Genomic DNA, 21514 nt, shown 5'->3' with positions numbered 1-21514 from the left:
AGCCAGCCACCATCACAGCTCAGACAGCGGCCTCTCTAGTTTCCAACACTGGTGACAGCTCCCTGCTGATGGGCGGTTAGGAGGGCCACTGAGCTCCAGGTACAAGCAGCGGCATGGAGAGGCCCTCTGCTCCCTGTACCCCAGAAGGGAGACGTGGCGGCCCTTCCGGCATCTGAGTCCATCAGCAGCTCACAAGCCTCAGTGGCTCAAGCGCTGACCCTCACTATGGTCCCACTTCCTCCCAGCTGCCAGCCTAGCTGGCACCCAGCTGAGCTTTCCACGCCCCCTGGAGGAGGCTCTTGTAAGGGCCACTGGAGCTCACTCACTGAGAAGTCAATGGTTTGGTTTCATGTAGGTAAAACCAGAGGGGAATGACGTGAGGAGGCTGTGTTGGTGACTTCTTCCACCAGTGCTGAAAAGCCGGGAGGTGAGAGGCCACTGCAGGTGCCCAACTCAGGGTCAGCTGGAGAGCTCTGCTTCAGAGATGCCGATGTCAGCCCGAGGAAAGCCCTGCGTACACACCGCACTGATTCTGCCTTGATCACCTCCCTGATTGGCTCCAAGTAGCTTCTAAGATTCCCCCTACATGGAAGGTCGAGCCAAATCTTCCCTAGATGGAAAGGTTCTGTGGGCGCCTGAGCTTGTACCTGAGTCTGTCCTAACAAGGTCTGCTTTTGCTTAGCCCCGACCCAGGTATGTGGTCTTCGTCTTGAAAAGCTCTTGTAAGCTCTGTTCGAGGCGGAAGATCCTAGAGACAGGAGTCCATTTGCAGTTGCCAGCCTCCAAAGACTCCAGTGTCAAACTCTCAAAATGTGGCTTCTCTGTGTCCTCCTGACTGGATTTCCATCTCATTTACTGCCCAAGAGGGACTGGGGGCTCAGGGGTCTGTGCAAGACGCCAGGTGCAAGGGCCAGCAAGCAGGTAGGTCAGGGTCAGTGGGGACAGAGGAGAGAGGGCGGGAAGCCCAGTGACAGGGCAGGGACAGAGGCAATCACGTCTGGCACAGAAGCCTCTCCTGGGCCTACCCTGAAGATCTGACTTACTTCAGCTCTGAGACCCAGCCTGGCCAGGTCCCACCTGCTCATGCCCATTCCAGCCCAAAGGCCTCCAAGGGGAACAAATGGCTGCTTCTGATCAGTTTCTCGGCAGAGTACTGAAAGTGGTAAGACAGAGGCTTCAGTACTGCAGCTCCCACCCGGAGGACAGGAAGGAGAAACAGTCCTGTGCTTCTATCAGTACAATGAAGGCGCCTTCTCTCTGATGCTAACTTCTTGAGAATTCAAGGGAGGAGTGCAGGTATCTAGATGAATGTGCATGTTATTCCAAGCCACTGCTTCATTCATAGAGTGCTCCTGCAGCTCTGATCTGCAGTCATCCCTCAGCCTCACCACTTCCTTGCTTTTCAGCAAGAAGGTTCTGAGCCAGGCCCCGCGATCCCTTTCCACAGTGACAGTTTCACCACTGGAAGGAGCCTCAGGTCAGAGAGTGGCCCTGGTCTTGGAAAGTGGAACTACCAGTGGACACAGAGGCCAGATTAGAGCGTGGCATGGAAACACTGGTACATGCCATAAAGTCTCAGGAGCTGTGCCTCTCCATAAAGGAGAGGCCGGACAGAGGCCACACTGTGGTCACAATACTCAGGAAAGCTGGGTTCTGGGGCCAGCCCAGGAAAAGGAACAAAACAAGAAAATCCATGAATGGAGAAAGTTGAAAGTTGGGGTTTGCGATCTTTAGAAAGATGCTCGTCAACAGACAGGTGTCAGACAAACCATGCTCTGGACGTGGCTGCACCCGGACAGCACAGGGCAGAACTGGAAAACACACAGCCATGGCAGGCCCGGTGTGGGCATCGGCAGAGGACCTTCCCCCACGTGGCAAGTACTGGAGGCAGAGCAGGCAGGGCTGGATGTGACTCAGACACAAAGGGCAAAGCCAGGGCCTGTAGGGGAGGGGTCGTGAGGCTGGAGAAAGTGAAGAGGGGAGGGTGAGGCCGGGGAGGGGCCTTGTAGAGGATGTGGAGCAGAAGGTGCTGGCAGCCTCATCAGGCACACGAAGCATCAAATGCCACCCTGACAGAGCCCCAGCCCGGGGGCTCAACACTTCCATCCATTCTGCTACCCCTGAACTCCGATGATGGCCCCAGGTGACAGGACCCCCTGGCAGTCCACCCAGCACACAGCCGTGGATGGGGGCGGGTGAAGGGAAGGGGGCTACACAAATGCACAAATGACACAGGCTGGCAGGCATTGTGGCTACAGTAATGGGGGCACTAAATGTTTCATGACTTTTAGTTTTGTTTAAAGTTAAATATTGCCAGGCACCAGTGGCTCATGCCTATAATCCTACTCAGGAGGCTGAGATCTGAGGATCACGGTTCAAAGCCAGCCTGGACACAAAAGCTTGTACACAAAAGTTCATGAGACTTTCATCTCCAATTAACCCCTAGAAAACTGGAAGTGGGGGCCAGGAGTGTAGCCTAGTGGTAAGAGTGCTAGGCTGGCATGCCTGAAGCCCTGGGTTCAATTTTTTGGGCAAAGAGTATCCAACAGTGCCCAAGCCCTGAGTTCAAGCCCCAGGACTGGCAAAAAAAAAAAAAAAGCCAAGGGCAGTGGGTCATGCCTGCTACTCAGAAGGCTGAGATCTGAGGACTGAGGTTCAAAGCAAGCCTGGGCTGGACCAGAAAACCAGAAGTGGCCCTGTGGCTCTAAGGATAGGGTGGTATCCTTGACCGTAAGAGCTTAGGGACAGTGCCCAGGCCCAGAGTTCAACTCCCATGACCGACAAAAAATAAGTAAATAAAATAAATTCCTTGAAGCCAGATGCTGGTGGCTCACATCTGTAATAGTAACTACTCAGGAGGCTGAGATCTGAGGATCAAGGTTCAAAGCCAGCCTAGGCACAAAAGGACCTGAGACTCTTATCTCCAATCAACTTCTAGAAAAGGGGAAATGGGGCTTGGCTCAAGGGTAGGGCCATAGACTTGAGCTGAAGAGCTCAGGGACAGCACAGTATGAACCACAAAAAAAAAAAAAAAAAAAAAAAGCCAGTGTGGTATCTCACACCTGTAATCCTAGCTACTCAGGAGGCTCAGATCTGAGGATCACAGCTTCGTGTCAACCCAGGTCCATCAGATCTTTTTTTTTTTTTTTGGGGGGGGGGGGCAGCCATGGGACTTGAACTCTGGACCTGGGCCTTATCCCTAAGCTCTTTAACTCAAGGCTACCACCCTAGCCTGGAGCCACAGCACCACTTTTGGTTTTCTGGTGCTTAACTGGAGGTAAGAGTTTCACGGACTTTTTTAGTGCCAGGGCTGGCTTTGAACCTGGATCCTCAGATCTCAGCCTCTGAGTAGCTAGAATTACAGGCATGAGGCTCATGAGTAAGAAGTGAGGCTTGGCTCAAGGGTAGGGAGGTAGCCTTGAGCTGAAGAGCTCAGGGACAACATCCAGGCCCAGGGGTAGGGGGTAGCCTTGAGCTAAAGAGCTCAGGGACAGTGCCCAGGCTGAGTTCAAGCCCCATGACCCACAAAAAAAAAAAAATTAACTGGACTTTAAAAAATTTTGTGTCTCAGAAGATACAATTCCAGGATTTGAAAATTTAACATACTTAATGGGAGAAAGTCTTGCAAATCATACATGTTACAAGGGATGAGTAGTACCCACAACATAAGGAATTTATAGGGCTGGGAGTTTGGCATAGTGGGATCTTCAATAAGTCACTAAACAATGACTCATGCTGGTTGTACATCAGTTATCAGCTATGGATTGTCAGCCTGTGTTCTCAGAACACACTTGAAGAGGCCATGACTCTGCCCTCACAGAAACACACACTCTAGTTCCCAGCTTGCCCGGGAAACGAAGCAAGCTGGGTGGCAGGGACTCCTGAAGAAACAATACTACAACTGCAGGGCTCTTCTGGGACACATCCCAAATGTGCCAGGCCCGATGTATCTGCAAAGCTAAGGACCAGACATGAAATGGACCTCTAGGCTGAGATGCTTCAGAACTAGACCCTAGGAACCATAAACAATAATAATTATTACTCTTTGGAAAAACAAAACCAAAAATGATGCTGCTCGCTCCAACTACCATTCTTGGAGGTAACGGGAAGGCCAGCGGTACCCGCCCAAGAAGGAAGCACTCCTGCCACTGCAGGAGGACAGCACACGCCTCAGAAAACCGAACAGGAAAGACACTTATCTCTAGTTAACTAGCTGGGGGAAAACCAACTGGAGGCTCAAGGGGTAGATGCCAGCTGCGACAGAAAAAGTGAGTGTAAAGCTCTGTGTTCGAGCCCCATCCAGCATAACATATGGGGAAAAAAACAATAAAAGATTTTATTTATACATATGTCAAGAGTAAACTCTACTGTCAACTATGAACTTTGATGATAATGTGTTAGCAGATTCTCAGCCATACAACTGAACCACTCTGGTGGTTATGCTTAACTATGGGGTGTGCAAGAGTAGGGGAAAAAGGAATATGGAACTTTTTTTGGCTAATCCTGGGCTTGAACTCAGAGCCTGAGCACTGCCCTTGGACTTTCTCAAGGCTAAAGCTCTACCACTTGAGCCACAGCACCACTTCTGCCTTTCTCTGTGTATGTGGTACCAGGGAATTGAACCTCGGGCTTCATGCATGCTAGGCAAGCACTCTACCACTAGGCCATACTCCCGGCTCCTGAATTTTCTGTTCAATTTGTTGCAGCATTAAAACTGCTTTGAAAAATAAAGTGCTGGGGTCGGGAGTTCAGCCTAGTGGTAGAGTGCTTGCCTAGCATGCACAACGACCCAGGTTTGATTCCTCGGTACCACGTACATAGAAAAAAGCTGGAAGTAGTGCTGTGGATCAAGTGGTAGAGCTCTAGCCTTGAGAAAATCCAAGGACAGTGCTCAGGCCCTGAGCTCAAGCCCAGGACTGGAAAAAAAAAAAAGAGAGAGAGAGAGAGGGGAGGGGGGAGGAAAGGAAATAAAGTGAGGTGGGCAATACCAGCACTTGGGAGGTTGAGAGGAGGACCACAAGTTTGAAACTGATCTGGGCGACATAATGGGATCCTGTCTCAAAAATTAATGCCCCCATCTTTTGTTGTTTTCTTTTTGGCAGTACTAGAGTTTGAACTTGAGGCCATACTTGCTAGACAAGAACTCTACTGCGTTTTAACTTAAGGTTTTCAGTTTCAGAAAGAAAACTGTGGAGCTGGGAACGTGGCTTAGTGGTGGAGTGCTTGCCTAGCATGCATGAAACTCTGGGTTCAGACTCCTCAGTGCCACATACACAGAAAAAGTTGGAAATTGTGGTTGTGGCTCAAGTGGTAGCGTGCTAGCCTTGAGCAAAAGCAGCTCAGGGACAGAGCCCAGGCCCTGAGTTCAAGCCCCAGTAGACAGAGACAGACAAGAAAAGGCGGAGAGAGTGGGGAGGGAAGAGGGAAAGAAGAGTCCCTCGCAAGGTTTCCTTGGCTCTATCTCCAGCGCAGTCGCGTTTTCTCTCAGAAGGGGGTCTGCACACCACGCGCACGCACCAGAGCCCGTGTCCGGTTTTCAATGTAGGCCTTCTCCACTATTTTTAAATCCTGCTCGGGCATCTCCTCCATTTCCATGCTTTGAGCAGCACAAAACCTGTCCTTACTGTGGTCCCAAATCCAAAGTGAGTCACCGCCGCCAAGAGGCGGGCCCGGCAGGGAGAGGCGGGCGGGGGACGAGCCGGAGGACCGACCCGGAGGGCGGGCCGCGGCCCCCGGGACCTACACCACCGCGGTCCCCGCGGTCCGCGCGGGAGGGGCCGCCACGGCGCAGGAGGCGCGGGAGGCCCGGGCGGGACTGCGCCGCCACGCCGCTCTCCGCGGGGATTCGCAAGGGGGATCCAACCAGGGGCGGCGGGGCGGCGGGGCGGCCGGGGCCGGGGTGACGGCCGGGGCCGGAATCGCGGCGCGGGGCGCGCGGGCCGCAGAGGTCACGCGCAGGGCGTCGGCCCCGCGCCCCCGCCCCGGCCGGCCCTCGGCCGCTCGCGGCCCTCGGCGAGTGGAGCGGGCGGACGCCGGGCTGGGTACCTGCGGCCGCGCGGCGGGCTGAGGCCGAGCGGGGCGGGAGCGCCGGCCGCGCAGGCCGCGCTCCGCGCGTGGGGACGACGCGCCTCAGCCGCGGCGGAACAAAACCGCGGCCGACGCCCCGCCCACCCCGGCCTCCCTCATTGGCTGCCGCGACCGCCGCCGCCGCCCCGAGCGGCCTGCGTGCCTCGGAGGGAGGGGCGACGTCGGTAGGCGGGGCATCACGCACGCGAGGCCGGCGGGTGGGCGGGGCACGCGGGAAGGGCCTGCCGAACCCCGCCCTCCACCGAAGCCCCGCCCCGTGTATGACGCGCAGGTCTGACGTCATCCCCCACCCCGGAAGCGGCTTGGAGGTGGAGCGCTGGCCTAGCACGCAGGAAGCCCCTGGGTTCGATGGCTCCGCACCACGAGTGGTAGAGCCAGTCTTGAGGAGGAGCAGCTCGGGGACAGTGTCCAAGCAAAAAAATAAGCGCAACTAGCCCTCTGGCTGTGTGAGTAGATGTTAGCAACCTATCGAGCCTCTTGCTCCAGGATCCCCGGCCACCCTTCCCACCAGCCTCCCAAGCTGCCCTCCCCCTCGAGCTCTGCCCCGCCAGGACCTGCAGTCCGTCCGTTCCTGAATTCCTCAAGTGAAGATCCCACAGCCTACGTCCTCCACATCCGCCGTGCCACAAGCACAGCTGGCATGTCCTGCAGACTGAGTTGCTCTCTGGTCCACGCAGCCCTAGAACCTGCCAGCGCATGCATGTGGTTGGCCCCACCGTCCAGGCAGCTCTGCAGCCGGCCCCCACCAGCTCACCCTCAGACACCATCCTTCTTGCTGGGCATGGTGGCTCACACCTGTAATCCTAACTACTTCAGGAGGCGGAGATCTGAGGATCAAGGTCAAGGCCAGACCAGCATGAAAATCCAATTAACCACCAGGAAAGAGATCAGACGGCCCCCTGAAAGGGCAGCTGGCAAGGATTATCTCCCACTGCCCACCCCTCAGGCCCTCGAGTGTTTCTGCCAGTGCAACTGTTCTCAAAGCTTTGTGTTTCTCAGCTTTCCTGATGCTCAGACAGAGCCATAACTGTGGGGCCTACCCTTCTGTCTCGTAAGCTCCTCAGGCACCCGGTTTACAGGATTCCCAACCTTCTCAGGCCTGAAGGGAAGGGATATCTGCCAGCCACACACACACTTAGCATCCATAGGGCTCCTAGCTTTCCAGTGGACCTCCAGATTTGATCTTTGCTTAGAAGCCTTTTAGATTCACTTAATAACATTCGAGCCCACTCTGCGCCAGCCTGTTCAATAGCTGCTCTCCTAGCTTATCAGTACCAGCATTCTAGAGAGAGCACAAGAACCAGAGCCTAGCCAGAAAACCCTCAGCTGTATCACCCAGCTCCTCAAGCATTCACAAACTACTCCCCAAGTTCTCCCAGCCTCTTCCACATTAGTGTCAAGGTCATCATTTCATCACTTAGCACCTTCTTTCAACTTGCTGCCCTGTGTGTGACTGCCTTACGGGTAGGTCCAACAGGGGTTAGCCCTGCCAGATAACTATCTAGGGTTTCTGGCTCTACCCTAGGCTCACAGAGTGCCAAGCTCAGTTCCAACGCCACCCTGGCAGCCATCTCTAGCACTGGAAAGCTGACACTGCCCACACCTCCCACCCCTTTCTCAGCCTGTACCTTTTCAAGGATACAGCGGGCCTAGCCCTGCTTCCTGCTGGGGCCCAGTGCTACAACCTATAACTGTGGCAGGAACACCAGCCAAGGAATTTGCCTTTGAAAACTTCAAGATAGCCACCAGTCCACCCCTGGCATAAAACAAGTCCAGCACTGCTTTCCACTAAGGAAGGACAGGAGGTCGTATACTATGAGTTACAGCATGTCTGCAGACTGAGCTGTCCAAGGGCCTAGCTATGGAAAGCAAGCTATGGACAGAATGTCCTTCAAGGCTCAGGCCCATTGCTGAGTTCCCGTTCCCTTTCACCCCAACTGCAGATGAAGAAGTCCAACTGCTGGCATGCTGTGCTGCCAGACTGCTGGGCACCTAAAGCAGCCAGGCTGTGTGTACAGTGACACATAACCAGGATCCCCTGTTAAGGGCCCTCACAAGATGTAGTGGGCAAGAACTAAGTCTAGGGGCCGGGAGTTTGGCCTAGTGGTTAAAGTGCTTGCCTAGCATGCATGAAGACCCAGGTTCGGTTCCTCGGTACCACATATATAGAAAAAAGCCGGAAGTGGTGCTGAGGCTCAAGCGGAAGAGCTCTGGCCTTGAGAAAGTCCAAGGACAGTGCTCAGGCCCTGAGCCCAAGCCCAGGACTGGCAAAAAAAAAAAAAAAAAAGAACTAAGACTAATAGTGTCTGTCCTTGGCCACCACTTAACATCTAGACACAGCTGCCACCAAAGGGTGCCTGTGCCCCCCCAGGGCCATGTGTGTATCCCGAGCAAGAGAGAGAGACTTACTGGAGCATCACTGCAGGGCAGTCCGCCCACCTACCAACGTTACAAATCAGTTATAGAAGGTGCTTTTTATTTTTGCAACATCATTCCATACAAAAGCAATAGAAATGCAAGTCTTGACAAGTTTACAATTGAATACCTGAACAGAAAATCTGTACACATTATCATTTACAGCAATTTTACATGGTAAATTAACTGGTCTTAAGAAATGTTCAAATCTGTGCCTTCAATCTTGAGCATTAAGATCCTGCACTATTTACAAGTTCCAAATTAAGACTGCATAGCCAACATAAAACCTACTAATTAAACAATTCACTTTTAACTGAATTTTCAGAGCTCTGTATGAGGGGGAAAAAATATCCTACTTTGACATACTGATAAAAGGCTAGGAAATAGTTTTCAAAAATCACTATAATGGTGTGAATCAGAATTCTTTGTCACTGACTCCAGACTGGTCCCACAAATACATGGTTAAATCAATAACTAATCCATCCAACAGTGGCAACGGAAAGTCTAAGACACTTAAGGAAACCAGCTGAGATACACTCAGCAGTCTGACCTGGATGACATTAGCAATTATGTTTGTTGCAATATTGCTTCCTGGTTCGATTTAACTTGGCTTTAACTCCATTTACAATTTAAAACATGCAAAACACACTATAAATAAAATTAACATTTCTTAAGAAAATAAAGCAAATATAACAAGTGATCATGAGATAATGAACTATTAACAGACCATCAAGTACAAATGCCCAGCACATGCTTCTCCAGCCTTGACCCGGCCAGGGGGAGGAAACTTTCTCATGGTTGCTGCCAGATGGCAGTTAGCTCATGGCTGACAGTTCTTTCAAGGGTTCGGTTAAACAAGCTTCCAAATCAAATTCATCCTCCACTTGGCAGTCGAGATGTCTAACTTTGGTGGGTGTGCCAGAGTACACATCCTAGAAAACAGAAGCATGGGTCATGTTTAAATCCACCAGATACACAGGTCTGTTCTGTGTGTGTGCATGTACCAGTTCTGGGGTTTGAATACAGGCTCCCTGGACACTATCCCACTTGAGCCACAGATACACTGCCTGCTTTTCTTGGTGGTTCTGGAGAGAGTTTCATGGATTTTTCTGCCTCAGCTGGCTTCAAATCAGGATCCTCAGCTGGCAGCCTCCTGAGTAGCTAATGTTACAGGTGTGAGAGCCACCAGCACTCAGTTTACAGGTTTGCTTTTAATGCTTTTAAAGCCCAGGATGACTTTTTACTGAAAGGCTTCAGTGCATGTTTGGGTACCCAAGAACATGGCAAGACCAAAACAAACTGCGTGACCAGCAATAGGCACGTGAACACAGAACACAACCAACCAAGTCAAAGTCTTTAGCCAATTGACACTCATGGATATTGGATAAAAGTCAAACTATTCTAGCCGGAGGTTTCAAATTCCTGCTTGCTTAACTACCCTGTCTGTTATAAACTAGCAGGACTAGATGGCTCAAATCTATAATCCTAGATCCTTAGGAGAGGCTGAGATCTGAAAATCAAGGTTCTAAAGCCAGCCCAGGCAGGAAATTCTCATCTCCAATTAATGAGACTCCTCTCCAATTAACCACCAAAGACAAAAGCCAGAAATGGAGCTGCGGCTCAAACGGCAGAGCACTAGCCCTACGTGGCAAAGGCTAAATAAAGGACAACACCAGGCCTAGAGTCAATCTCCAATACTAGCTCAACAACAGCAAAAAAGATACAGAGCAGGAACACCAATGGTGATCAATACAGTGTTGGCAGACTGAAGATTGAACTTAGCTTCAGAGCGGTTTTGTAAGTACAGTCCAGCCTTCTCTCCTCCCTTGCCCATATCCAGTCACTTGACACACCTCTCTTGAAAGGCCCCAAGTCTCTCCGCAGACTGGCCCTACAGTCTCATCTGTAGAGTCTCATCCCAGAGGGAAGTCTGGCATATATACTGTTTCTTGAACTAGGACCTGAGTTACATTTTTAAAGTTGTAAAAACCATGTTTCACACTAAGGATAATCACCTGCTAAGGTGTAAAAATCAGAGAACCAGCATGTATGCACAAGCACACTGATACTAGGGCTTGAACTCAGAACCTTGCACTCAGCCTTTTCTGTCCAAGGCTGGCACGCTGCTACTTAAAGCCACATTTCTACTCCTGGCTTTTGCTGGTTAACTAAAACTGAGTCTCAGATGTGTCTATCTGGACTGGCTCCAAAGTTGATCGCATCTCAGCCTCCTGAGTAACCAGGATTCCAGGAAAAAGCCTCCAGATCCTGGCATCTTTTTCCCATCCAATGGTGAAGGCTGACCCCAGAGCTTGCTTATGCTAGGCATATTCAGATAGGGTCTTAACAAGTTGCCTCCTAGGCCTCAAAACTTGCCAACTAGCCGGGCACAGTGGCTCACACCTATAACCCTAGTTACTCAGGAGGCTGAGATGTGAGGATCGAGGTTCAAAGCCAGCCAAGACATTAAAGAACTTGAGACTCATCTCCAACTAACCACCAGAAAACCACAAGTGGCACAGTGGCTCAAGTGGTAGAGCACTAGCCTTGAGCTGAAGAGGTCAGGGACAGTGCCCAGGCCAAGTTCAAGTCCACAACCAACATTAAAAAAGTAAAACAACAGGGGCCGGGAGTTTGGCCTACTGGTTAAAGTGCTTGCCTAGCATGCACGAAGACCCGGGCTCGATTCCTCGGTACCACATACATAGAAAAAAAGCTGAGGCTCAAGTGGTAGAGCTCTAGCCTTGAGAAAGTCCAAGGACAGTGCTCAGGCCCTGAGCTCAAGCCCAGGACTGGCAAAAAAAAAAAAAAGTAAAACAACAAAAAATTTGCCAACTACCTATCTCGGCTTCCTAAGTAGCTAGGATTACAGGTCCAAAGGTGATGAGACAGGAACTGTTGCATGCACATACCGCTCATAGTTCAAAGCCAGCCCAGGAAGGAAAGTCAGTGTCCTCTCCAACTAATAACCAAAACAGCTGGAAGTAGAGCTGCGTGGCCCAAGTAGTGCAGCACTAGCCTTGAGCACAGAAAGCTCAGGGCAGTGCCAGGCCCCAAGACTGGTACAAAAATAGAATAAACAAGGGCCAGGAGTTTGGCCTAGAGTGCTTGCCTCACATGCACAAAGACCTAGGTTCAATTCCTCAGGACCACATATGTAGAAAAAAGCCAGAAGTGGTGCTGAGGCTCAAGTGGTAGAGTGCCAGCCTTGAGGAAAAAGCCCAAGGACAGTGCTCAGGACCTGAGTTCATGCCCAGGACTGGCAAACAAACAAACAAAAAAAGAATAAACGAAAAATTTAAAAGCAAATGGTACCAAGACATGTGAAAGAGTATCAATGTATGGGAATTAATGCACCATCTATCTGGCAAATATCATGTAACCCTTCTATTAATTACAATAAAAAATATATGGAAAAAAAAAGCAAATGGTTCCTGCACTACCAGCCCACCAGAACAAACCATGTATGGCTTATAAGTGAACACTAGTAAGAGTACACAGAGGTGCTAGATTTAGGGAAAAGGCTTTTTACTACCAAATGAAAATACTGAGTACTAACTAGTTGGGCTGAATCACATGCCTAACTAAATTAAGGTCACTTCCTCAGAATTCATCTTAGGATCAACCTGACATCACCCTTTTTTCATATGCATCATAATCCAGTATCAGTCTGTTAATCCAACATCAGCATATATTCCCAACAATTCACCTAAAACATCCAGGCTGAGAAATGTAACCAAAGAAACTACTTACAAAATTATCCTGTGAGCTTGTTTGGGATTCAGAGCTGCTTTCTATGGATTCGGTCTCCATTTCTCCAAGGTCTACAGGGTGTCTGTGAAATGAAATCCAATAGGCGTGAAAGTCACTAATTTGAGAAAGCCAAGAAAACCTTCTCACTAAAACAACCTCATCTACCTGGTACTGGGCAGTCCTCTAAGGCCCCAGGCTCAGTCAGTTTTCAGTGCTCCCCACCTCCATCCTCAACCAACCAATCCAGCACAGAAAGCAGACAGCAATTAAAGATAAAGCTTTGCCTGTTACAGTATACCAGCATCTGCCATTCTCAACAGTGATGGAATGCATATATTCACAAGCAATATCGATAGCACAAGCCCAGTTTCTGAGGGAAAATAAAACATTCCACAAACCTTATTCCATATACTTTCCTGGTTTTCCTTACAGATAATGGTACAAGAGTGTCCACATTGGGGGGGGGGGGCGGGCAAACATCTGTGAGGCCAAACTTGGAAGGCCATGTTAAAAACACCAATTCCAGTATATCAGTTTCTAATAAAATTCCCAGCATACACATACAAAAAAAGGTACGTAAATTATGTGCTCAGTGAATGTGTCTGAGGAAGCAAAAGGTTCTAGACCAGAAGTTGCTGGGAAGAGAAGAAAAACAAGAAGAGCAGAGAACCATACCAGTCCCACTTCCTGTTGAGAACAAATTCTGAATATGTAACCGAAGTTCAGACCTAGAATACTTTCAGCCAGACACATGTATAAAGTCCAGAGGGAAAGTTAGTGGCTCACACCTGTAATCCTAGGGACTCAGGAGGCTGGGATCTAAAGAACATGACTCTAAGCCAGCTCAAGCAGTCAAGTCCGTGAGACTCTTAATCTACAATTAAACACCAAAAAAAAAAAAAAAAAGCCTTAAGTGGAGCTGTGGCTTAAATAGTTGAGTGCTAGCCTTGAGCAAAAACCTCAGGGGAAACAACCAGGACCTGAAGTCAAACCCCAGGACCGGAGGGGGGGGGGGGAGGGAGGGGGAGAACAGTCCTGGGACTTTAACTTAGGGCCTAGATGCTGTCCACTTCCAGCTTTTTGATGGTTAACTGGAGACAGGAACCTTACTTTCCTGCCCAGGCTGGCTTGGAACCATGATCCTGGGACCTCAGCCTCCTGAGTCCCTAGGATGACAGGGTGAGCAACACCTGTCTTGGGATAGCTGCATTTAAATCTACATACTTGGGAAGCTGAGATGGGAAAGACTTCCCTGCAAGGTCAGTCTCGGCAGAAAAGTTCAAGACCCCTTTTCTCAACTCATAGCTAGACAAGGTGTGTGTGATCCAAGCTGTAAAGCAGGTAGATTATGCCTCAAATTGCCTATGAAAAACAGGGCTGGAGGCATAGTTCAGCAGTGTCACAGCAGCTTAGCCACTGCAAAGCAAAGCTGTGAGTTCAATCCCCTGGTATTACCTGCCCCCGCCCCCAGCACCACACACACATATACAAAAGCTTGTAACCCTATCTACCCTAAGGAGACAGAACAGAGAGCAAGCCTCAAGTGCAGCCCAGGCTGGCTGGTAATTCACTTTTGTCATCCCAGTGGTGTGGGGGGACTGTCGTTTGAAAGGCCTAGCATAGTCTGTGAGATTCTTATCTCCGTAAGAGCCAAAAAAGCCAGACATGGTACAGCACCAGCCTTGAGCTTCAAATCTAAGGGCACTACTCAGGCCCTAAGTGCCAAGGCCCAATACTGGCATAAGAGAAAAGAAAAAAAAAAATATAAACCAGGACTGGCAGACTAGCTCAGGTGGTAGATCACTTGCCCTACAAGAAACCCCAAAGTCAACGCCAATACTATCTAAACAAAGCCATCATGGCAGTTCTCTACTCAATCCTAGGCTTACTGAAGGTAAATCTAACCCAGAATTCCACCACCACTCTATGTATGTGCACCCACACCTGCGCAGGTGTACCTGCATGTGCATACACGCTCGTGCATATGCGCATATGCACACATGCACACGTGCACGCACGCGCGCACACACACACACACACTAAGAACTGGCTGCTGTTTCTGATAGCTTCTAGGGTGATCTGCTACAAGAGACACAGGTTTATGTCAACCAGTAGAATGAAAATAAAAGCCATACATGTCTTGCAAATCACATCCTTCTTCAGCTGGAGGGTCCCAAAAATGCAGAGCCACCTTCCAGAGCTTGATCTGCTGGTCCCAAGACCGTCGGGAATATTTCTTAAATTTATTGGGGGTCTTGGGATGGACGCCAGGCTGTCGAAGGTGCCTGGTAAGGAAAGAGTAGGATCAGTAGGAGTAGGGACTAAAATGTTAAGTGGTAAAATGCCGGCCTAAAGTGAAAAAGCTCAGACCCTGAATTCAAGCCCAGTACTGCCATGAAAAGGAGTGACATGTCCTCCCAAAAATGTACTCTTGCCGGGCACAGTGGCTCACACCTGCAACCCTAGCTACTCAGGAGGCTGAGATCTGAGGATAAAGGCTCAAGCCTGGGCAGTAAAGTCCATGAGCTCTTATCTCCAATTAACGACCAGAAAACCAGAAGTGGTGCTGTGGCTCAAGGGGTAGGGCAGTAGCCTTGAGCTGAAGAGCTCAGAGACAGCGCCCAGGCCCAGAGTTCAAGCCCCACAACCGAGACACACACACACACACACACACACACACACACACACACAGAGATTGCACTCTTCACCTGACATGTAATTGTAACTCCTCTGTGTATCACCTGTATAATAAAAGCTTAAAAGAAAAAAATAAAGTGATACATTGAAAAGCACTACTTCAGGGCTGGAGGCCTTGATAAGGCAGGTGCCAAGACCAGGTCCAAAACTGGCCCACTAAAAAGAAATAAAACCATTACTACTTCCGCCAGTGATGGAACATGTCTACAAGCCCAGCATTCTAGAGGACTGCACCTTGAGGCCAGCCTGAGTTAAGACCCCAATTTAAGAAAGCTGTTTGAATATTACTATTCTTACAATCTAGGCTCTCAATCTTGCAAGAGTAAGAACTTGAAAACTCAAAATCTGTGTCCTTGGAGTTTGACAAAGGAGACAAAAACATGCTCTAAAAGAAAATAAAAAGGCTGAGATCTGAGGATCAAGGTTCAAAGCCAGTCTGGGCACAGAAGGACCTGAGACCCTTCTCTCCAATTAACTACTAGAAAACCTTAAGTGGTGCTGTAGCTCAAAGGGTAGGGCAGTAGCCTGGAGCAGAAGAGCTCAGGGACAGCACACAGGCCAAGTTCAAGACCTGAGACTGGCATACCACGCGCCCGCGCGCACACACATACACTTTTTTTTTCTTTTATTGATTGAGGCTTGAATGGTCCCTGAGCTCTTCCGCTCAACGTTACTAGGCTACCACCCTACCCACCTCTGAGCCACATTCCACTTCCCATTTTCTAGTGATTCAGTGGAGGAGTCTCATAGTCTTTAGTGCCAGGCTGGCTTTGAACCGTGATGCTCAGGTCTGAGTCTCCTGAGTAGCTAGGATTACAGGCATGAGCCACCACACATGACAACACTATTTCCTTTTCTTCTTACCAGTCCTGCGGCTTGAACTCAGGGCCTGGGCACTGGCCCTGAGCTCCTTTTATGTTTAAGGCTAGCACTCTACCACTTGAGCCACAGCACCACTTCCGGCTTTTTCTGTGGTACTGAGCAATCAAAACCCAGGGCTTTGTGCATGGTAGGCAATCACTCTACCAGTAAGCCATTCTCGGCCAGCAATCTTTTATTAATCTTCACATCTGATATTTGCAGGCAAAATATATTGTTTTATGCTCCTCACAAGCACAATGCCACAGGGCTGGTTCAAAGCAGGCCAATGAGCCTTTACCTGGGAACCTCTTTAATATAGCGGTCATAAGCAATGGTGTTCTTTCCATAGTTGATCTGCTTCTGTCTTCTCATCAAGACACATTCATCTGTCTCCACGTCAGCCGGCACTGCAGATGTGGACTCCTTTGAATCAGAACTGAAAAATCCAGTATGTAACAAATACAATTATTTCAAGTCAAGGAAAAAGGCTAACAAATACTATTGGGATAATCAAATCTGACCATCACAGTTTATCTCACTAGCCAATTACAAAGAAATATTTGCACAACAGATACCTTCCCGATGATGATTTTCTCTCTCTTGCAAAGTCATTGATGAGGAGTTTCCTTTTATATCTGAAATCAAAATGAATAATGGCTGTTTGTATATAAAAAAAGCCAGGCGATGTGCCTCTAATCCTAGCTACTCAGGAGGCAGAGGTCTGAGGATCAAGGTTCAAAGTCAATCTCGACACCCATTAACCACCAGAAACCCCAAGTGGGGCTGGGACTCAAGAGGTAGGGTGATAGCCTTGAGCTAAAGAGCTCAGAGACAGTGCCCAGACCCAGAGTTCAAGCCCCATGATGGACCAAAAAAGTACAATGTCAGAGCCCAAGCCTAGTTCAAGCCCCTCCACCGTCCAAGAAAGTGCAGTGTTTCCAAGAGGTAAAGAGCCCACGGGAATGAAGTCTTTTTGAGCAGTGTGATTGGGTTATTTTTAACAACTCCCTTTTTTGTTGTTCATGGGGCTTGACTCTGGTCCTGGGCAGTGTCTCTGAGCTCCTCAGCTCAAGGCTACCACCCCATCCCTTGAGTCCCAGCCCCACTTCGGGTTTCTGGTGGTTAACTGGAGGTAAGAGTCTCTCTGACTTTAGTTCCCAGGCTGGCTTTGAACTGTGACTCTCAAGATTTCAGCCTCCTGAGTAGCTAGGATTACAGGTCACTACTGCCTGGTTAAGCTATATTATATTTTTTTAAGATAAAAATTATTTGCCAAGATCATACAGTGTGTTTAAACCAAACCAGTTAATAGCCAATTGCTTTTGTGCCTTCAGACACCATTGGAAGCCCTGGAAAGCTTCCCCAAGGACAAAGAAATCCTAAGAATACTATGAGACCTTCATCTAAGAGGACAGCCAGTCCTGCCTCCCATGATGCAGGGAGAAACAGAAACTGATAAGAAATCCTGGGGCCATTTTTCTAGCCACATGACTGCAGTTACAGATAAGTTCCAATCTAGCAAATGGGTGGAGAGAGGAAAAAGAGGAAAGGAGGGAGAGAGGAAAGGAAGAGAGAGAAGACAGTATTAAGCAAGCAGGGGCTAGGAATGTGGCTTAGTGGTAGAGTGCTTGACTAGCATGTAGAAGGCCCTGGGTTTTGATTCCTCACTACCCCATACACAGAAAAAGCTTGAAGTAGCACTGTGGCTCAAGTGGTAGAGCACTAGCCTTAAACAAAATAGCTCCGGGACAGTGCCCAGGCCCTGAGTTCAAGCCCCAATGCACTCTAAACAACTGCTCTACCACTGAAATGCAACCTCTTATCCTAGACAGCAATTTTTTTAAAATCACTAATCCAAAGACAAAGCTTGGATTTAGTATTTAATTGGGGAATTGGACAAGTAAAAACAAAAACAACAGAAAACATTTCAAGGTGGTCCAAAATGGGTACCTTGCAATTTCTTTGTTAACTCTGGTCCTCATTTCATCCTCTTCGACTGCACCCGCCCAGTCCGAACATCTAGCACGGGGCTTAGGGCCTTCAGGAGTAGTAAAGCTACAATAAAGTGAACATGCACATCTGAACCATCCGAGTACTCTCAGTATCCTTGCAAATCTTTCAGGAAATAGTCATTAACTGTTTAGGCAAGTGGCAAGGAAATGGGCTCTGCATCCGTTTTAGTTCACTGAGTTTGGGCAGTCTTGAAACCTTTCAGGGCAGGGCAAGGTAGCTCAACGCCTGTCATCCCAGCTGCTCAAGAGGCTGAGATCTGAGGATCAAGGTTCAAAGCAAGCCCGGCACAAAAGAACCTGCAACCCTTATCTTCAATTAACCTCTAGAAAATGGCTCAAGGGCAGGGTGGTAGCCTTGAGCTGAAGAGCTCAGGGACAGTGCCCAGGCCAAGTTCAAGTCCCATGACCTACCAAAAAGGAAAAAAAAAAATCTTTTTGGCTTCATCAAAGTACTCACCTGCCCTGAGTCAGTCTGGCTAAAACAGGAACACAGCCCACTGGGGAAACCAAGCAAAGTCACCAAGGAATCAACTATAACTAGTTCTTCTAGCTGTTTTTTTTCAGGATTATAAGATTTCACTAAGCCTGTGTTAGGCTTAGTGTGAAGCACAGTGACCAACATACAGTAGCTAGTTTAATTCTTAGATGCTTAAGATTTAACACACAGGCTGTATGCACCATAACTAATAAGTACAAAACTATGAGTACTGGCCAGGAATTTGGCCTAGTGTAAGAGTGCCTGCCTAGCATGCACGAAGATCTGGGTTTGATTCCTCCATACTCCATACACTGAAAAGGCGGAAGTGGTACTGTGACTCCAGTGCTAGCCTTGAGAAAGCCCAAGGATAGTGCCCAGACCCTCCCTGAGTTAAAACCCCAGGACTAGGGGGGAAGGGGAGGAGAGGAGAGTATGAGTCAAGTAGGCTTGCTGTGTTACAAAGCACAGTACACAGACACAACCAGGTTAAGATTCAAGCTAGTCCAGACAGTCGCTTCTCCTTCAACTCAAGGACATCTTTCTTTTTTTGGTAGGTCTGGGCTTGAACTCAGCCTGAGCACTGTCTACCACTTTGAGCCACAGCTCCACTTCCAGTCTTCTTGTGGTTAATTGGATATAAGAGTCAGGGCTGGGAGTTTGGCCTAGTGGCAGAATGCTCGCCTAGCATGCATGAAAACCCCAGTTCGGTTCCTCAGTACCATTTACATACAAAAAGCCAGAAGTGGTGCTGTGGCTCAGGATAGAGCTCTAGCCTTGAGAAAAGCACAAGGACAGTGCCCAGGCTCTCAGTGCAAGCCCAGAACCGGCAAAACAAAACACACGAGAACGGGGCGGCGGGAGTGTGCCCTGAGCTGTGAGAGACCCCTGCCCCACTAAGTCTCCCGTCCTCGAGGCCCGCCCCTCCTGCCAACAAGCTCGAGCCCATCCTCTGGGCAGCCCTTCAGAGACCACGAGGTCCCCACGGGGGACCAGACACGGAGCTGTCACCCCAGTCTCCTGCACAGGCCTCGACCGCCACGCCGCGGCCACGCCGCGGCCACGCTCTGCGAGCCTCACCGCACTAAGGTGGCCCCATATCCCCCGGGGTCCTCACCACCCGCTGCGCCCGCGCCCGCTCCCGCTCCCTCCCTGCCCAGGTCTGAGCCCGCCTCGCCCCGCTTCCCCCCCCCCCCGCTCCCCCCCTGCCCGGGTCCGCCTCGCCCCGCCTCGCCCCCCCCCTCGCTCCCCCCCTGCCCGGGTCCGGGCCCGCCTCGCCCCGCCTCCCCCCCTCCCCCCCTGTCCGGGTCCGGGCCCGCCTCGCCCCCCACCCGCTCCCCCCTGCCCGGGTCCGGGCCCTCTCGCCCCGCTCCCCCGCTCCCCCCTGCCCAGGTCCGGGTCCGCCTCGCCCCGCCTCGCCCCCCCCCCTCGCTCCCCCCCTGCCCAGGTCCGGGCCCGCCTCGCCCCCCCCCCGCTCCCCCCGCTGCCCGGGTCCGCCTCGCCCCCCCCGCCCCCCCCGCCCGGGTCCGCTTCGCCCCGCTCCCCCCTGCCCGGGTCCAGGCCCGCCTCGCCCCGCTCCCCCATGCCCAGGTCCAGGCCCGCCTCGCCCCGCTCCCCCGCTCCCCCCTGCCCAGGTCCAGGCCCGCCTCGCCCCGCTCCCCCCCTGCCCGGGTCCCGGCCCGCCTCGCCCCCCCCCCGCTCCCCCCCTGCCCGGGTCCGGGACCGCCTCGCCTCCCCCCCCCCCCGCTCCTCCCCTCCCGCTCCCCGCGTTCCCGCCCGAGCCCCGGGCCCACCTCTCGGGTCTGCTGTCCGCGGCCTGGAACGCGCCCTCCTCGGCATCTTCGGGCCTCGGGCGCCTCCCGTCAGCCCTGCGTTTCCGTCCCAGGCTCCATCTCCCGGAGGGCTGCGGGCTGCGGGCAGAGGGCGGTGAGCGGCGGGGCGGCCGGGCGCGAGGCCCCGCGCCAGGCCCGGGCCCGCCCCTCCCACGCCCGCCCGCGAACCTGGCCGCGGAGGCCGGGCCGCACCGACGTGGGCCGCGCGGCCGGCTCACCTGACAGCGCCTTCGCGGCGGCTCCCGTACCGGGGCGGGCTTCGCGGCCGGCAGGCCATGGCGGCGTCCGGGCGGAGGGCGAGCGGGAGCGGGGCGGCGCGGCGGGCGTCCAGGCGCGGCGCAGACGGCTCTGCGCGCGCCCCGCCCCCAACCGCTCTTAAGCGGGCGGAGGCCCCGCCCCCAACCGCCCCGGGAGGCGGAAGCCCCGCCCCGGGAGGCGGAAGCCCCGCCCCCGGCGCTCCCGCGCGCGGGACGGCGCGGGGGAGGGACGGCGCGGGGGCGGGGGAGGGCGGACAGCGCCCGCCGCGCGCGCCTCGGGGCCTCGCCCCGCCGCCCGCGCTGCCGCGGGGACCGGTGGACGCCGCCGATTCCGTCCGAGCGCAGAGGCGCGGGCGCAGGAACCCCGGCAGCGCGGGCGGGGGGGGGTGGGGAGGGGGGTGTGGGAGTGGGGGGGGGCGGGGGCTGATTGGCTGCCGGCTCGCAGGCAGGGGGTGTTGGCGGGAGTTTGTGCGCGGGAGGCCGCGCCTGGCGCCGCCCGGATCGCCACTGCCCGAGCCGCCCTCCCCGGGGCCACCACCGCCCGGGCCGCCCTCCCCGGGGCCCCTCCCCAGGGCCACCACCGCCCGGGCCACCCTCCCCGGGGCTGCCCTCCCCGCCGGGCCCCCTCCCTCCCCGGGGCCACCAGCGCCCAGGCCGCCCTCCAGCCGCCCGCAGCCCTAACCTGATCTTAGAGGCCTCCCCCCCCCCACGCCCGGTCCTCCCCTCCCAGCCCCGACCCTGCCTTCAGGGCTTTCCCAGCGCCCTGCAGCCCTGGCCCTCCAGCCCTGGCCGCCCCAAGGCCACCTGACCCTGCCTTTCACTTCAGGGAAAACAAAGTATCGTACTGTAAACTGACATTTTATTAAGTAACTACACTCGTCTTTATAAAAATTAGTTTTCCTTCAAGGTAAGAATGACTCCCAAGTTCCCTCTGGGTAGCCCTGGAAGGACCCACCCACTCCCCACCCTGGGTAAGTGCAGGTAGAGGGGCGGCGTGGGGGCCCCAGACCCCACCCACACCCCATGCCATTGGCAGCCTGCCCGTGAGAGTCGGTGAGAGCCTGGATACTGGCGTCCTCCCCTGAGCCAGGCACACCCAGGGGCTGGTGTGCATCCTGGCTATCA

The 21514-nt window shown here is 52.4% G+C and overlaps 1 protein-coding gene across 2 annotated transcripts; it reads right to left on the bottom strand.

Moving 5' to 3' along the window:
* Positions 1 to 8542: 8542 nt before the first annotated feature.
* On the bottom strand, positions 8543 to 20474 carry Slbp (stem-loop histone mRNA binding protein). 2 transcript variants are annotated; one of them, XM_090343933.1, is made up of 8 exons: positions 20351 to 20474; positions 20094 to 20210; positions 17764 to 17868; positions 16389 to 16448; positions 16112 to 16249; positions 14391 to 14540; positions 12256 to 12337; positions 8543 to 9434 (listed from the first exon to the last, which is right to left on the bottom strand). In XM_090343933.1, the coding sequence occupies exons 1-8, from the start codon at positions 20407 to 20409 to the stop codon at positions 9318 to 9320; spliced, it is 828 nt and encodes a 275-aa protein (XP_090200059.1). In that variant the 5' UTR covers positions 20410 to 20474; the 3' UTR covers positions 8543 to 9317. The 2 variants fall into 2 exon arrangements, with proteins under 2 accessions (XP_090200059.1, XP_090200060.1); XM_090343934.1 differs by having other exon boundaries at positions 20381 to 20424.
* Positions 20475 to 21514: the final 1040 nt, after the last annotated feature.

Source organism: Megascapheus bottae, chromosome 13 (assembly GCF_031878675.1).
Source record: "Megascapheus bottae isolate mThoBot1 chromosome 13, mThoBot2.hap1, whole genome shotgun sequence".
Taxonomy (NCBI): domain Eukaryota; kingdom Metazoa; phylum Chordata; class Mammalia; order Rodentia; family Geomyidae; genus Megascapheus; species Megascapheus bottae.
This window is presented reverse-complemented; position numbering and strand designations above follow the sequence as displayed.